Below are 17,781 nucleotides of genomic sequence, written 5' to 3'. Positions count from 1 at the left end.
GCTCGAACCCTCGACCTCCTGCACAACAGTCCAGTGCACTATCCATTGGGCTAACTGGGCGGCGGTTAGTTGTGAGCGGCAGTAATGCTGTTGGTCTGTTCTAGAAAATATCCCCTCCCCACAATTGACAGTTATTTTGGTTTGTCCTCCTCATTTTAATCGTTTGTAAATTTAACTTCTGGTAACTGGTTTACATTTGTTCCTTTTGAGATTTTGGTCTTTTTCAATTCGTAAATCTAGCTCTGTAACTATTTTTAAAAAGAACATCAAGACTTTTCTCTTTTCAAATTTGTAACTAGTAATTCTCTTATGTTTGATTGAATTTTATCTATGTGCATTAGGTTATTTTATTATTTTATAGTATTGTAAAGTGCCACGAGAAGCTTTTGATGTGCGCGCTATATAAATATTATTATTATTATTATTGTTATTATTAGAGACTTCCCTACCTTAAAAATAATTTCTTATTACCTTCCTATTTTCTTGATTTTTATTTCAGCATTTTAAGTGCTGCTGAGTTGGCTGTACACAGAATTTTGAAAATAATTACTGAAAGTGCTGAAAGATATTGTTAAAGAATGACTATCTAACCCTTCATGGTGGTTAAATGATCACTTGGTAAAATGAGAGTATTCTAATCTTTAGAAGTCTAGTTTTCTGTACATTGTATCAAGGTGGTAGTTATGGTTGGTGTTTGTTTAAAAACAAAAGGATGGTCAGGGGTTGTGTAGTACTACCATGTACATTTGCGCCTAGTCTGAATGACTTGTAATCTGTTTCCTGAAATTTCAACAGTGAACAACACAGAATGCTAATTAGTTTGTGTCACTATGTATATTTTCATCCCCTTTAGGGGCAGTTTAAATTTCCTGCTGAGATTGATACACCATTATCAGTGCAGGATAGAAAGGTATGAAGATAGTTGTCTTGTATTATACAATCCTTAGGTGGATCCAGGATTTAGCCAAGGGGGGTTCAGAGAATTGTCTGAGGGCATGGTCCCTCAGGAGATTTTGAAAATTAGGTCTTTGGAAACATGGAGGGGTTCAACCAAACCACCCAAACCACCCCTGGATCCCCCCTTCAGCAATCTATGTAGTTATTGTATTTCACTTGTACACTGTAGGCCACTGTTGATTTCTCCTGAGCCTCACTTACCAGTATTACTGATTATTGTTTTATTTAGTTTTTATTTAGCATTAAGTTTGTTTGCTCAATGCTGATTTTAGACCCAAGTGTTTGACTTAAAACACCACCAGTTGGGTAGTATAGGATAAACTTTGGTAGTGCCAATCACACAGCTAATGTTTGCAAATTAAGGGTTCATCTTTGACTTATTTGCTTTGAACAATCAAGATGGTGTTTCCCAATTTCCCTTGATTTCTTTCTTCCAGGTTTTGTATGAAGGCCACTTGTCAGCTGTTATCATGTTTATGTACAGCCCCAAAGCATGTGATCAGCAGTTGTGCTTGGAAGCCTCGCCAACTGAAAATCCATCCTTCTTCTGTCATTCTCCACATGCCCTGATGCTAGAGGTGAGATTTGACCCTTGCAGGCCAGGCTGAGATCTCTATGTTGGAGTCAAACCAATTCATTACTTAATAAATCAAAAGATAACTGAATGAGTTAATACATATATCTTATTAACCAAGCGCGAGGGCCGTACTGGGAGAATATCGGCCTGAGGTCTTGACAGTATGGACCGAGGGTCGATATTCTTCCAGTACGGTTCCAAGCAAGCTTGGTTAATAAGAGATTTATTATACGACTGAAATTCAAAGGGACACAAATGCGTTATCATTCGGGACCATTTGGGACAGTGCCCGGTCCAATACTGAGTGAATATTGACCGGCAATAGAGGATTTTGATTGATTGATTTTAGTTATTGGCCCTCTGACTGCCCAAGTCGTGTAATAAATGAATAAATCAGATTTAGTAGTGGACATCCACTAGATGGCTCTTTGTTTACTTCACTGTGTCAAGGAAAAATTGGAATTTGGAGTGTTGCTTTTTGTTATTATCCTCATGTGTAGCCTCTTGGGAAGAGTATTATGACAATTAACCTGCTTGCTACCCGCGTAAGTGATCTTTAGTTGACACGGCAGGCTAATAACATTTTGCATCAGGTGGTACAAAATGATGACTGAGGGTGCATTGTATTTGTCTCTGTTTTGACAATAAATGTCACCATTTTAGTTTTATCAGAGATACCATTCACCCCATATCCTGCATCTTTTCAGGGAGTGCAATCTGTTGTCACACATTCTCTACAGAGTATTCTTCACTCATTGGGAGGAATTCAAGTGAGTCATTTTCACACTCTTTTGCTCCTGTTACGTGAAAGAAATTAACCCCATCTCTTATAGCCCTTTTAGCAGCCTCCTGCAAAGCTAGGGGACAGCTTAAAGTTCACAACATGTCTCCTGCATATCAGAGATTACTTGTAACTCGAAAATCATTATAAGTTGAATCATTAGCAAAAGAGCAGTTCCCCAAAGAAGACGATTTATCAGTCGTCTCCATATATACAGCCCACGACCTGCTCTTTGCTGCATGTTTGCCGTTTCCTTTGATTATTGGTCATTTGTCGGCTGATTATCGCTCTCCTGTCGGTAGCTTGTCGGTAATCGTCCATCTCCTTTCGGTGGCTTGTCGATAATCGTCCATCTCCTGTCGGTAGCCTGTCGGTAGCCTGTCGGGTAGCTTGTCGCAAGCCTGTCCGTAATCCGTTGTTTTGAACTTTGTCCAAGGGATTAGAGTTTGTAAGGGTAAAAATTTAAGACTGAGATGAAAATGACTTGAACGAGGAAAGAGTTACTGCGAGTTAGCGGAATTTGAAATCAAGCCATCGAAGTTTCTAGTCATTCAGTGTAAAACACAGTAAATGAATAAAATCGTATGAGGGTTATCCAGGGTAAACGAGTTGCTAGTTTGACTCACCAAACTGCTAGACTAAAGTTACCGATGGTTTGAGGTTTTTGGGGACTCGTCTTTAAATAACTTTTACTTGCGATCATTCCAGTGAGCTACAGACTTGTTTCGTGATATTTTTTGAAAGTTCAATAGCTGATAGGTTTGATTACTTATTATCAGATGCTGCTGCCATTGTTCTCTCAGCTGGATTTCCCTCACGAGGGAGGTGGAGAAGCTATGGAAACTCCTGAATTAGCAATCTGGTAAGAAATGATAGTTTGAGACGTAAGTTAACATGAGGTTATTGGCATATTGAAGAGGGTGTTGGACGTAGAAAATTAACCGCAGGGTCGGATTCAAGTTATGCACATTGTATATTGTTGAAGCTTATAAATGTTATTGGAGCCATTTTCAAAGGAATGTCCCCAGTAATCTGGAATTGCACTGGCTTTGCTTTATTTCGCTCTGTGATTGGTCCAGAAAACTCGCGCAACTATCTCAACCAATCAGATGCAAAACTAAAACCAAGCCCGTTTGAGTTTATACGGTGAAGTACTATCGTTCGTGTCTCTGAATGGACGAACGACGTATTTTTACAGTCGTTCGCCTCGTACTTCACAGTGTAAATGTTAGTATTTATGAAATAGACAAAAATATCATGGAAAGTTCTTGGGTAATTTTTAAACATTGCGATGTATCAAAAAACTCACTCGTTCTTTGCGCTCACCCGTTCGTTTTTGCGATGCATTGCAACTCCTGAATAAAAGTCGTTCGTGTGCGCTTTTCACGGAATAATCTCTATTTTCCTTTCTTTTGACCAAATCGTCATTAGTATGGGCCACTTGGTACCTGTGTAGACTTTAAATTGTGCACTCTTCTCAGAACTCGAAATTAACGCTCGCAAACTCGCGAAATGCTAGTGACTTTGAGAATCTGCGAGTAAGAAAAATATCCACTAACAAACGTTTGTGAGTAGATAGGTGGTAGCTGTCAGGACAACGAGATATGAGACCAAATATTTAATACCTTTTCTATAAAACTTTTCAGCTCATTGAAAGACTGTGCGAAATATGAGTTATAATCTATATATTAGATATTGTCATTGACATTTCTAATTTAAAGAATTTGCTGGTGCTCTCACCAGTTTGCCAGTGGAAAAAAATCTGACTCGCAAAACTCTGTAGGTGGACCAAAAAGTTAACTTCAAGCCACACTCTTCTATGTAATAACTGCGATGAGAACAAAGAGGGGAAAAAGGCTAATTCATATTTTGTTTGGTTGTTTGTTGGTACAGTACTGTACTTCTGTCACTTCTATCTGATCTTCTGAGGAGGTCTTGCACAAGCCAACAGCAGATGATTCAGTGTCAGGGATTTCTTGTCATCAGCCATGTTTTAGAAATGGTAAAAAGACAATTTTGCTTATCTGTTTCCTTTATTTTTATCTATTTTATATATTTTGTCATCTGGGGTTTAGTTAACCTTAGTTACCTCCGTTTCAAGCTGAAGGAAAAATTAATTCGTAAGATGCATTCAAGGCAAAGGCCGTGCTTAGCATGAATATTGATAACCTGACTACTCCTTGTTTCTGATTTTTATCAGGAACCATCCACTCTCTCTTATGGATTACTGAAACTGGAGAATAAAACTTTTGCTCTTCATAGATCATTATCTCCTTTGCAGCCGATATTTGGGAGGTCATACAATTTTGATAGCGTATAGGCTGTTAGTTTCGAAAGAAACTGTTTGGGGCTGCGTCGGTGGGAGTAACGGAATAATTTGGATATATCAACAAAGTTGAAATGGTAAATTGGCCACCGTAACGCTTTTGTAATCGTTACGGTGGCCAGTTTACCATTTCAACTTTGTTGATATATCCAAATTATTTTGATAGCGTAGTATGACTTACCAGAGAACGGCTGTGAAGGATACTGTATAGTTAAGTTCCTTGCTTTTAAACAAATTATGTTATGTAAGTGTTGCTTTTTTTTTTTTTTTTTTTTTTTTTTTTTTTTCTGTTTTTCCTTTAAGGCTGTCAACACCCACCTGACTGAGGATTCACTGGATATTCTGCTCTCCCTTGCGAGGTTTGCACTGTACAGAGATCGTCAATCGTCTGTTGCACAGTTGTATACTTGGTTGCCAAGCCTTTGAACAGGAGTGAGGCTAAGGGTGACCAGACGTTGCAGGCTTTCAGATGTAAATTACTTTGTTATCATGCTAACTAGATACAGGTCTCTATCGCGACAAGGTCACCTTCAGCGTCACTCCAAATCAAGGGCTTGGCAACTAAGTACACAACTGTAAAATGGCTTGTCTAGTGGTTCTCTACTGTTAATGATTGGGCAAGAAAACATGCTATCTTTGCTTGCAGGCATCTCCTAAGTTCGTCAGGTTCAGGGGATCTGCTGGGAAGTCTCCTGGATCACATTCTTTTTAACCCAAATTTGTGGGTGAAAGCGTCCTCGAAGGTAAACATTCTTTGTACTCTGATATCAGCCTAAGGTGGAATGGGCCATTTCCAAATTACCTTTGGCCTCTTTTTCAAAACGAGGCCTGGTCCTCAACCATTGGATAGATAGATAGATAGATAGATAGATAGATAGATAGATAGATAGATAGTTTATTTGTAAAAACCTTGCAGCCACTGAGCTGAATTGTGTATTTACAATTGTGTATTTACAATAAAGTATAAAATATAACTTATAATAGCAATATGATTGTATTAAAGTCCTAAATAAATAATAATATCCTATAAATATGATGAAAGTTTGAACTGTTAAAATATTTACAACGGCATCGATCTCATTTACAAAACTCACCGAGCACTAAAATTCGTTAATACATGATCTTACTAAAAAACTGTTTTTGAAACGCTCGGTCCTACATTTGGGAATCGCAAAACGCCTTTTGCACCGGAGATTATAACACGACGGCCCTGACGATTGAAGCATTTTATGTAAGCGATGGGCCGGGTCATTAGCAATCGAGAGGAAGGTCTTTTTACATAAGCTAGCGATGTAGTCATTGATAGACATAATATTTGAAAGCTCTAAGGCCTCTCTAAAGGCCAGGCCCGGGCAAATGATTGACAATGCCCGTTTCTCTACATTCTCTAGATCTTTCTTTGAATACAGTGGTAGGGTGTAGAAAAACGGAGGCGATGCGCAGGTCGACTGACCTTATACAAGATGTATAACAAAGAATTGATTCCTGCCTTGCGACTTTGGCCCTTTTCAATTGTATTAGGAAGTACATACGTTTAGAAGCTTTCTTTATAGTTTGATCAATGTGCTTATTCCATGTAAGGTTGTTGGAGATCGTAACACCTAGTAATTTGGCGCTTTCGACACATTCTAGCTCTTGGTTATTTACTACTATAGGCCCGAGTTGTGGTTTGTTCTCTGCAAATGAAATCCTAAGCTCTTGTGAAAATTAGTTTAATTTGCATGTGAATGAAAACTTGTTACCATATGAAAGATGAGCGCCAGGACTCGTTTTGAAAAAGAGGGTAAAGGTAATTCGGAAATGGGCCATTACTGTTAAGACGCGTAGGCTTTTTCGTCCATGAATAATTTCAACAAAACACACAGTACGTGTACCAACAGTCAAAACTTTTCGACAAAATCTCTGTGATTAACCAAGCTTTTCCTTCATTGTACTCTTCCTCTAGGTCCAACTTCAATTGTTCAGTGTGTTTGCCACGGATTTGGCCACAGGAACTGGCTGTGCCGCTCACCTGCGCCACGATGTTGGGGTCAGCCGACTCATGTACATGCTGAAGACGTTTTACTGGCTCCACGATGCCCCTGAATTGGAACATGGTAAGTGCGCTGTATATGCTACACCAACTGTATTACTTTCTCACTGACCAACCAGTCACGGTGCAAATCTGAAGAGGATTTATACACATATATATATATAAGGTAAAAACGCTTGTCGACGAAACTTTTCGATGGAAACGTTTCCCCTCACCTTACATGTACAGTCGACTCCCGATAACTCGAACCTTCAAGGGAAATTGAAAAAGGTTCGAGTTATCGGGATTTGGGAAAAAATGACCGGAAATAGGGGAAATAAAGGTGTTCAATGTTTTCCTTTATCTGCAGTGTACATTTTAATCAAATTTGATTACAGTATAGAGAAGCCGAGTGAAAAAAAAAAAAAGACAATACATCTCTAAATTACTGTATAAATCGGAACGTAACGTAATGTGAAAAATATAACAAAGGAACGCAGCGGGGAGAGGTCCGGTAACTGCGAACCATGCAGGTTTTTTTTTTTAAGAGAACAATGTCGGGCTACTGGTACAAACAACCTCATGCGATTTAAAAAGGACTTAGTAAGCAACACTTTGTGAAAACCAGCGGAACTTGAACTGAACTGAAACGTTTTGTGTAATGTAAAAGAAAGGAAACAGTTCACACGGCTGCTTCAAAATAAATTTAAGGTTTTGGACAACAGTGTTTTGACTTGTCACGTATTGACAGACATGGTTCGAGTTATCGAGGGTAAAATTATGTAGAAAATGACCTGAAGGGAAACGAAAATTGGTTCGAGTTAGCGGGAGTTTCGAGTTAGCGAGGGTTCGAGTTATCGAGGGTAAAATTACAGTGAATGTATGACGAAAATCCATGGGAAATCGATTTTGGTGCGAGTTAGCGCGAGGTTCGAGTTAGCGAGGGTTCGAGTTATCGGGAGTTGACTGTAGTTCTGTTCAAATACTGGCGTGTTAGATTTTGGAGCAAGGGAAATTTTCACTAAACTTAAAGCAAGCCTCTTGAAGTGGGAATTAGTTTACTTTGCCACAGCTTAATAAAGGCTGATAGTTTCTAAAGAAACTGTTTGGGGCTGCGTCGGTGGGGGTAACGAAATAATTTGGATATATCAACAAAGTTGAAATGGTAAATTGGCCACCGTAACGATTACAAAAGCTGACGTTTCGAGCGTTAGCCCTTCGTCGGAGCGAATAGAGGAATTGTGGGTTGTGCGTGCTTTTAAAGGCAGAAAATGGAGCTACGTTATTGGTGGGAACATAGCAACGAGAAAAACACGAATAAATTAGCACGCACAACCCGCAATTCCTCTATTCGCTCCGACGAAGAGCTAACTCTCGAAACGTCAGCTTTTGTAATCGTTACGGTGGCCAATTTACCATTTCAACTATGTTGATATATCCAAATTATTTTGCCACAGCTTAGTTTCCTGTCAGTGGTTGACAGGTGATAAGTCGACTTTGCGGTAACTCGGGTGTCTGCTGCTGATTTTAAAAAGCATTTTCCGCCATCGCAAGTTTGACTTTTTTGGTTTTATCTTATTTTAGAGAGGCGAAGGCCATCAAAAGAAGAAATCTATTCCCTTAGGGCGTTTTTGCTTCTTTTGGTAAAACAACTAGTTCTAAAGGTAAGTTGTTAGTCCATGTAATATGAAGTAACGTTATGCAGACGTGGGAAGATTGAGGTGGATGACAATTTTCATCTTGTTGTTTGAAGCTCGTTTATATCGCATTCTTTCATGTTTATTCAATTTTTGTGTTTCTAGGACAAGGGAATCACTGAGGAAGAGTTTAAGAGTATACTTTCCTACCTAATGATAACTAATGAGGTATGTTTGTTTGTTTTGTTTTGTTTTTTTCGGTCAGCAAAGTCTTGTTTTCGTGACCTTAAAATTAAAAAGGAAAAGAGAGAGGAAGTGATGTCTCCTTTCAAAGCTTTCCTAGGGCTACTTCTTTATGTTTGTGCTTTTTTGTGCGCGTACAACAGGAAGAGAACCTACTGGATGTGCTTCAACTGGTCTTATCCATCATGACTGAGCAACCAGACACTTGTATCCCTGTCTTTGACAAAGTTGATGGGTTGAGGTGAGCTTTTGAGCGTCCTTATCATAGTTTCTTACTGCAAGAGCCATTATCAGGGATTTAGACCTTATTAAGTTATGTCTTATCATAGCGTGCTACATAAGGAATTAAAGGAGGGAACTTTCTAAAGAAACTGTGGGGGGGGGGGTAGGTATTACAAGATAATTCGGTTGGAACGACTAAATCGATGTTATTTGGCCTCCGTAAAGAGTTAATAAACTTGACATTTCAAGCGTCTTCCGTCCGCCCCTCGTCAATGTGAGAGTATTGTAGGCTTTGGGTTATTTTCGAGCATAACTTGCGCGCGTTGTACGCGTGGATTCGCGGCATTGTTAGACTTATGATTAACTGAAATGCTTCTGTTTAGTGATGTGAATTTTCAACTTAGTTCCTCCTTTGCAGAGTTCTGTTTCGCTTTCTGGACATGAAAGCGGAGGCAGTGAGGGTGTATTCTTTAAAGGTCGTTGGATGTTTTCTTCAGTTTTGCCCTGCCAAGTGAGTGTTTTATTTCTAAATATGACCACCATTCAGGTTTTCTTTCGAACATTATTAGAACTTCGGGAAATATTCGGGAATATTAGGGAATCTCGGGAATACACGGCACAGTGGAACCTCGATTTAACAAACCTCTATATAACGAAGTCCTTGGTATAACGAACGATACTTCAGTTTCAACCCGGCCAAAGTTACGATAAAATGTATCCCCCAGAACCTCGATATAACGAACCCTCGATATAACGAACCCTCGATATAACGAACCCTCGATATAACGAACCCTCGATATAACGAACCCTCGATATAACGAACCCTCGATATAACGAACCCTCGATATAACGAACCAATTTCCCCGGTCCCTTTGGCACTTCGTGAAATCGAGATTCCACTGTAAAAGCCTCCGTGGTTCGTGGGACTAGGCACGAATTTTCCGCCCCTTTCTGGGGGCCGGTCTTCGGACGTGGGCCCAGTACTCTAAGAGCGGTTGATTATGAAGCTGTTTGTCATGGACCTCCGTCAACTCTTTTAATTCGTTACTGTTTACTTACAGGAGGAAGCAAGACTTGTTAGAACACTACAGCTTGTTCTCGTTGATCGGTGAAAAACTCATGAAACACTCGCTGACGCTTACCACGTACAATGTCTTGTTTGAGGTATTTTAATCTGCCTAGTTGGCAGTTTTGTGTAAGCTTTATATCATTGAGCGGTGAAGCCACGAGGGGCTTGGGACAAAATAATTGTTTTCATCAAGCCACTCGTGTTCTGTGTAATTGTCTCTATACGGCGAAACTTAGTACATCGCAAAGTACTAAAGCAGCTACTATTTGAAAGGGAACATTCACAACTGCCCTACATAAATCAAAGAACACAAGTTTAACGATGTCATTTTTGTATTTAGATTTTGGTCGGTCGAGTCTCCAAACAGGTGGTCAGCGGACATCACCCACAACCTGACAGCACATTTCTTTTACATAATACAAGTAAGGTGGTACAAATTGTATTTGAGAAGACTATTTTACTTTACTATATTTTCTTGTGAAAAACTCAGTCAGACGTCCAATCGTAACAGTTCATCTGCTTCATTTTTGCCTCAGCAATGGCGTATGTTATTGCCAAGATGCTTCGGAAAAGCGAAGGTAAACAATGCAATGCGGGGGTGAAGCTGACGAGGCAGGGAAGCTTCAAAGAAGATCGAACGCCAGATGAGGAGAAAGTAGATCTCAAGAGGAAATTCCTTTCTGATCTTGTTCTACTTCTTAATCATAGCAAAATTAACAGAAGGTGAGGGCTGATTACATGTAATACCCGCAGTTATAAGGGAACTTAAAATTCCAAATTTGTTTTAACAGTGTTGTGGGGCGAAAAAAAAAATATAGCTGGCGAATTATTAGACTTTGGTGAAATTTTTTTTTAGTGGTTGCAAGAATTAGAATTAGTTCTGTCAGTCTAAAATTGAAAACGTGAATGTATTAAATGAAATCTCAGCCTATCTTTTTTTGGTCGAAATTTCATTAAGAATTGAACACTTTTTTTTTTTCCAATGGCAATGTTGCGTCCTGACTTTGGCTCATTTCTTTAAGAGCTAATATTTTGTTTTGAGGTTACACATCCTATAAGCGCTCGACTTTATTCGGAACTGTCTGGCCAGAGCGGTTAATTTTATAAACGAGTGAGTATTTTTTCCCCTAGAGAAACAATTTCCAATAAAAATATGGTCTCCTTTGCAACGCGTGCTTTGCATGACGGGTCTGATCATCTGCTGTGAATGGTACCAATCAATAACTATAATGCTTGTATAGGACTTTGTAGCCGGACAGTTTTAATAAAATTGCAAAGTCTCATAAAGATTGGAGTGGCGTCCTTATTAGTGAGAAATCAGCGTAATTAGTTACTTGCCTTTTTTCCAACAGTCTTGTTCTCCAGCTGTCGTGTTGGCAAGATTGGCTTTTCTCCTTGGCACACGTTGAACCCTCAAACCCAGGTAACGCCATCAGGTTTATGAAGGGTAAAAGGGGATAAAATATTAACGACAGAACAGATTTCAATTGAATGTCGAAAAAAATAAAAAAAAAACAAAAAAAACAAGTAATTCAAGCGACCAATCAGATGAGAGGTTTACATCATCAATAGCCAATGAGAACTCAAAGTGAAAACAGGCACGCCGCTTGAAGCGCGGGAAAACGCGAATGACCAGTAACTCCAGTGACCAATGAGATTAAAGCTTTACTTGTCATTAGCCAATGAGAACTCAAAGTGAAAACAAGTACACTGCTTGAAGCGCGGGAAAACGCGAATGACCAGTAACTCCAGTGACCAATCAGATTAAAGGTTTACTTATCATTAGCCAATGAGAACTCAAAGTGAAAAAGGAGCACACTACTTAAAGCGCAGTAAACGCGAATGACAGAGTCACGATTGTTTTAAGTTTTGCAAATGGCTGCCTGAGAGGATGGCAATGATTTTATGGACCAATCACAAAGCAAAAATAAGTCAAACCAGAGCAATCGCGGAATACTTTCGACACTCAACTGAAAGTTGCTCTATTTTCCTTGTAAAATTGTAAGTACTGAGTATTGTAGCTGTTCTAATTTTTCTTAAGTCTGTCAGAGAACGTGTACACCCGATCAAATACTTCCAAAACAAAGATTTCATCTATATAAGTGGAGTCTGTTTTCTTAACCATCATTTGGTTTATTCTGATTTTTTTTCTTTCAGAGGAAAGTCGCACTACGGACACTGTGTTTTGCCTATTCCGTATGCTTCTTCACCACGCTTTCCAGGAAGAAAGAGAGGGCTGGAGGATCTGGGTGGATACGTTGGCTATACTGCACGGCAAGGTATTGTGTAAATTTGTGATAGCCGTATGAATTCTGCGTACCTTGTAAGATATTTTTGTGGCGCATCTTTTTGTCGTTCTTAAACGATAGTTTCTAAGGCTGTGCACGTCATGAAGGAAATAACTGGCTACGTGGATTGCCGATCGAGTTGTCTGTCTATGTGCCCGGGTCGGCCGGGTAAACTGCAAGAGAAACCTGTTAAAATGCGAAGCGTTACGGTGAAGGGGGAAATTAAACCGGGAAAGACCTGCATCCTATTCCAATTCGAGTGACTACACTCTCATGCAACAGGAACTTGAACAGTGTTCGTCTTTTCAACGTTACCAACAAACCCTTACTCTGTATTACGGTAGATTCGTAGAAAAAATTTCCAAAGTAGTCTTTACTTGTAGGTGAGTGCATATGAAAAAGAAAAACAAAAGTGTGGTCCGAAACAAGTAGATGAAGCTACTCCTAACGCGGATAACAGTCCAGAACACGACAAACAAGGTGCTAAAGTTCTTCCTAATGCGGACAAGAAATCTCCAGTTCCTAAGTCGGCAGAAACTGACGTTGATAGAAAGAAATTTTTCCAATCACTTTTACAAGGTAAAAATGGACCTAAAGTAGAAGCAACTCTACCCATAACCATTCCAGAAGAGGGTGAAAGCGAACCTAATTCACCCGACCGCGAGGAAGCGAAAGTTTGCTCTAACGATTCCACGAGTGATGTAGGATCTGCTGTGGTTAGGGACAATAACAATCATAGCACATGTAATGACAACGGCGATATGGAAGTAGGACATTCCGAGGAAAGGGACTCTAATGTGGAGGGCTCCCTTAGCACTACTGGTGTGAGCTCCAAAGTTAGAGGGTGTGAGGTAGCTGAAAAGTCCCAGGACGCGCGGACACATTTACCCGATAAAGGGCTTAATTTAGATGGAAATGGGAACGAGGAGGAGAGTCGGCGAGACATATCTGATGTCTCAGAAAGTATCACCGAAGATGCAAAGGATGAAGGTGAAAATGAAAATTCGACAAATAGATCTTCGACTGAAACAATTTTAACTGAGACAGACCAATCAGAAAATGGTGACGGGAAGGCAGAGGTACCACCTCTTAAAAACGAAAACATGGCAAGCACTGAATCGGTGTCTGTTAGTGATAGAAATAATGAGAACGAAACTGAAAATCGGACGACAAACGATTCCGAGAAAGAGCCCGAAAATTCTGTTCTTTCTAACGGAGGTCAAGATTTATTAAACGTGAAAGATGAGTCAAGAGATGTGGATAGTAGTTTAACAATTTCCGTAAAGAGTTCTTACATAGGGGCACCGATTGAAGCGAGTGAAATTACACAATCGAACTGCGAAGCTACAGAAGTAGCGGTTCGAGAGGAGACCATCGATCAGTCTAAAAGTGTTGTCATTAGCGAAGGTGTAAGCTCTGTACAAGCTGAAAGAAGTAATCATGAAGAACGTTCTGATGATGATTCAACCACGAGTAGCCAACTGAACTCCCCAGTCAACGGGTCGCAGACTGGGGCTGAATCGAGCCCAAGCTCTGCTACTTCTCCTGGGGCCGTGGGGACTGGTAATCCGGGCTCACCTGATGAGAAGTCATCGTACAGAGCACATGTGAATATCCCAGAATATCTGTGGTCTCCTATTCACCAGAGGTTGCTTGCGGACCTACTCTTTGCTATTGAGTCCGATGTGCAAGTCTGGAGAAGGTGAGATGTTGAACAAAGAATGGTGTTGAGAAATGCTTAGCTTAAATCTATTGATTACAGCTACAAACAGATGGGTTTTATTAAGGTAAAAACTCGGAAAGTTGTCCGCGCATTTTCCAGAATAATCTCGTCCTCTAGTCTTTAGGACTGCGTCGAGCTTTAGGTGACGAGAACGCGAACCTACAGCTTTATGTACATCGATTGCATGCAGAAGTAAAGATGGGAGGCTGGTCATGAAAAGGTAACTCTTACGACTAGATTCTGTAGCATGAGGTGATTTCGAGTACTGTTATTTCTCCAGGACAGGGGGTAAGTCCATTGCAGACATCCAGAGGGAGTAGCAATATTTAAAATGGCTTCATGCCTTAGAAACCTAGTCGAAAGAGTTACCTTGAAGATGACGAACCTATCATTTTTTCGTTGTTGTTCATTGTTTGTTTGGTCTGGTTTGAGTCGTAGTTGCGGATGTTGAAATTTCTTACATGTCCCGTGATCCTTACGACTGATTAGAGAGATTTAGCATCGCGTTTACGTGAAACGGCAAACGTCAGCTTGCCCTTTCACGTTTAGCATAAAATAGCGTGAACCTTGCTGCTTGAGCTTCGCGTAAGTTCACATCATGGTGGATTTGAAGGAGCTCTTGTACGACTTTAAAGGAACAGTTTTGGTGCCTTTTTTCCGGTAATTAACTCTTTGTGAGAAAAAGTGGAGAAAATCTTACGTACACAGCAAACGCGAATCAAGTTACTTTCACGTAGACACAGCAGAGCGCAACCGGCAAACGTGAGAAAATGGCGGGAAAACGTGGTCACGTGGTCACTCTTGCCGTTCATATTTCACGTAAACGCGGTGAAGAATCTCTCTAATATGTGTCCTTTCGTTCGACGACTGACCCAGAAATTCATTTGTTTTGCTCACTGCCCTTCTCTTTATTCCAGCCACAATCGTAAAACTGTGATGGACTTTGTTAATTCGAAAGATAATGGAACATATCTGTGGAACTTGGCTCACTTTGTATCAGTGTTGGCGGACAACGTCATTTTCTGTTGCGGGGATCTCCTACCCCTGCTTTCCTCCGTCACGTCACGTGACTATGGTCAAGACGTCATTGAGCCTTGCGGTGGGATGACCTTGGAAACGAGTTTCTCCTTCTTAAATCGGCTGATGTCTCTTGTGGATGTGATAGTTTTCACTAGTTCCCTCGCGTTCAGCGGCGTGGAGGCCAACAGAAACATGAGCACAGGTGGTTTTCTAAGGCAATGTCTGAGGCTAGGTGAGTCAGTCCGTGAAATGAATGTTCTAGGAGAAAGGATGAACTATTACCCTGTGGAAGCCAGAAAATCACGTGGATCGCCTCAGTTGTTTCAAAAGTTATATCGTAACGATAGGGACAATCGAAATGGAAATCAGGCCAAATGGAAATGATTAATGATCTCTTTTACTCTCAAGATCTTAGCCGTTACGCTCCATGCTGGCCGCCTTTCCTTCGGGCGGAAACTTGAGTAGTCGTGTGTTTTTCATCTCGGTAATTGAGTTAACTTCCCCATGTAAATTCTAACCGAGCTGAATTTCTGATTCTAGCACAGTTACTGTGCTACTATAAAGGAGCCCTTAATAGTTACCCATCTATTTTTTTTTTTTTTCATGTTACAATGACTTTTGTTTTTTTCCTGCGCAGTGTTTTGTTGCGCAGCACGGAATCGTCTTGTGTGCCGCCAGCGCAACAGACCCATCCTCCCGGTGATAACAAGCGCCAAATTAGGAAAGAAAGCGTTGAAGGAAGCGAGGCAAGCTATCAAGACACTTATAGCTTCTACAAAACCTCCAAGTGAACAGGTAATGAATTCAGGGGTAAATACTTGATATCTCACTCTTTACCTACAATACAAATCACTTCGTTACATAAATGTTGCGGAAAAAATCCGATCTTTGCAACGGAAATTGGACTAGAGGACAAAACGAACTTGGTAAAAACTCCGGTAATTGGCACATTTAAGTCTTGTCCGTATACTAAGCACTTTTATTCATTAAAAGCGTCAAACTACAGGGTGGCTCACGTTCTCACTGTGTTTCTTCTCAAGGATCTTGTTCAGAACATTCCTGGTCACATGACCACAGTCACTGACCCGGAGAAGTTGCTTCAGGAGATGGATGTGAACCGTTTGCGCGCTGTTGTGTACAGAGACTTTGAGGACAGCAAGCAGGCGCAATTCCTGGCCTTGACTGTTGTGTACTTTATAGCTGTTATGATGGTCGCTAAGTACAGAGATCTGTTGAAGTCTGAAGACTCCGATGGGCGAGCAAGGTTTCACACGGTGGCCAGTCCGGGTGCGTATTTTAAGTATTCGTGTGCGGGACGCTTGCGTGTTTAAGTATCCGTGTACGGGACACGTGCGTGCTTAAGTATTCGTGTGCGGGATACGTGATTGTTTATGTATGCGGGTACGGGATATGTGCGTGTCTAAGTATCCGTGTACGGGATACGTGCGTGTTTAAGTATCCGTGTACGGGGTACTTGCGTGCTTAAGTATCCGTGTACGGGATACGTGCATATTTTGTGCGCAGGGATGTGTGAAAATATGTATGGGCGCGGGTGCGTGCGAAAGCATTGGTGAGCGTTACTGTGTGTATCGTGAAGTGTAAGTGCGAATGTACGTGAAGCATTCGTTTTGTGCGTGTTTCGTTGTGGGTGTTTGTGTATGACGGAGCAAGTAAGCGAGCTTCTGCGTGTAAAATTGTTTACAGTAAACATTCCTAGCCCTTTACCTCGTCGAGGAGCTGGAAAATTTGTCTCGTTCTTTTGGCACAGGCAATTAAGAAAATCAACTTAAGATACTATTTCCATAAGAGAAAAAACGTCCGAGTTAAGGAATATTTTAAGGGAGAGAATGATGCTCAAGGATAGGTAAAGATTGAAACATAACAAATGATTAATGACTGTGTAGACGCCCAGATATTAGGGAGCTTAAGCAGGAGAGACTTCGAGGACGACGCCGCCGTCAGATTCCCGACGGCCTGGGTTTGACGTCGTCGCTCTCCCGCCAAATGTTAATTTGTTAAGCACGGATGCTGTTTTGCCAGGACGCGGCCATCCTCTGTTCCTGATATACTTTTGTTTCTGTTCCGGTTATGGCCAGTTTTAAAGAGTTTCGTCAGACCCTTCTTCTCTACTACGATGCTGATCTTATTAGTGATGAGGATTTTATAATCTTGTACGACTCGTTTTCCTCACGAAATCCAGATTTTGCTTATAATTCGTACGATCTGGCTCAAGTTCTTAGGATTCCACCGTCATTTCAACTTTCGCAGATAAATAATTTCCTAATAAGCTTACTTACGATTTGGGGGGAGGTTTGGTGCTCCGTGGCCACTTCTATCTTCCAAAAACTGTCTCAAAAATGCACAAACTGCTCTTAAACTAAACTAAAAATATAATTGAACATCGATTGAAATCGTGTGAACCACATAGAAAAGTTGAAAAAAGCTACAAAAGCCATGAAATCTCATAAATCACTCACATTTCACGACGCCGTCAAATACCTAAAACTCACGTCGTCGCCGGAAGGAGGACGTCGTTTGTCGGGGGTATGCCATGCGCAATGGACCTCGTCCCAGTCTCAACTGCTCATTGACAGCGGCGTCGTCTTCAAAAGTCCTCCTGCTTAAGGTCCCTATTTTTCTCCTGAGGAAGCCTCTGACTTCGCTCTATGAAAACGTAAATGTATTTTTGTAGGTCGTACTATGTCAGAAGGTGAAGTGCAAGGTCTGTCTGAAAATCGCACCCGAGCACAGAGTTGGGGAGCTCATCGGAGCGCTTCAGCAGATGTGGATGGAGATGACGTGTTTTCGTGGAACGACGCGGAACCCACTATACCCAGTTTCCTGAAAGGCTCGGTCGACTTCAACCGCTTGAGCCTTTCAGAGAAACTCGAGCTGGGGTTCAAGTCATCTGGGTCTCTCCTCAAGGA

The 17,781-nt window shown here is 40.9% G+C and overlaps 1 protein-coding gene across 1 annotated transcript in view; it reads left to right on the top strand.

Moving 5' to 3' along the window:
* Positions 1 to 17,781, top strand: part of LOC111338253 (lipopolysaccharide-responsive and beige-like anchor protein) — a 47,771-nt gene that overhangs the window by 8,271 nt on the left and 21,719 nt on the right. Inside the window, exons 10-31 of the mRNA XM_022944697.2 lie at positions 854 to 910; positions 1,395 to 1,535; positions 2,242 to 2,304; positions 3,095 to 3,177; positions 4,209 to 4,317; positions 4,945 to 5,000; positions 5,288 to 5,384; positions 6,587 to 6,737; positions 8,237 to 8,316; positions 8,455 to 8,517; positions 8,676 to 8,773; positions 9,173 to 9,265; positions 9,816 to 9,918; positions 10,164 to 10,245; positions 10,360 to 10,546; positions 11,176 to 11,246; positions 11,981 to 12,102; positions 12,495 to 13,813; positions 14,752 to 15,086; positions 15,492 to 15,649; positions 15,895 to 16,141; positions 17,547 to 17,781. The exon at positions 17,547 to 17,781 is cut by the window's right edge and continues 156 nt beyond it. Coding sequence (XP_022800432.2) covers positions 854 to 910; positions 1,395 to 1,535; positions 2,242 to 2,304; positions 3,095 to 3,177; positions 4,209 to 4,317; positions 4,945 to 5,000; positions 5,288 to 5,384; positions 6,587 to 6,737; positions 8,237 to 8,316; positions 8,455 to 8,517; positions 8,676 to 8,773; positions 9,173 to 9,265; positions 9,816 to 9,918; positions 10,164 to 10,245; positions 10,360 to 10,546; positions 11,176 to 11,246; positions 11,981 to 12,102; positions 12,495 to 13,813; positions 14,752 to 15,086; positions 15,492 to 15,649; positions 15,895 to 16,141; positions 17,547 to 17,781 — 3,950 coding nt within the window. The remainder of the gene's footprint in view (positions 1 to 853; positions 911 to 1,394; positions 1,536 to 2,241; positions 2,305 to 3,094; positions 3,178 to 4,208; positions 4,318 to 4,944; positions 5,001 to 5,287; positions 5,385 to 6,586; positions 6,738 to 8,236; positions 8,317 to 8,454; positions 8,518 to 8,675; positions 8,774 to 9,172; positions 9,266 to 9,815; positions 9,919 to 10,163; positions 10,246 to 10,359; positions 10,547 to 11,175; positions 11,247 to 11,980; positions 12,103 to 12,494; positions 13,814 to 14,751; positions 15,087 to 15,491; positions 15,650 to 15,894; positions 16,142 to 17,546) is intronic.

This window comes from Stylophora pistillata, chromosome 9, assembly GCF_964205215.1.
Source record: "Stylophora pistillata chromosome 9, jaStyPist1.2, whole genome shotgun sequence".
In the NCBI taxonomy this organism is placed as follows: Eukaryota; Metazoa; Cnidaria; class Anthozoa; order Scleractinia; family Pocilloporidae; genus Stylophora; species Stylophora pistillata.
This window is presented reverse-complemented; position numbering and strand designations above follow the sequence as displayed.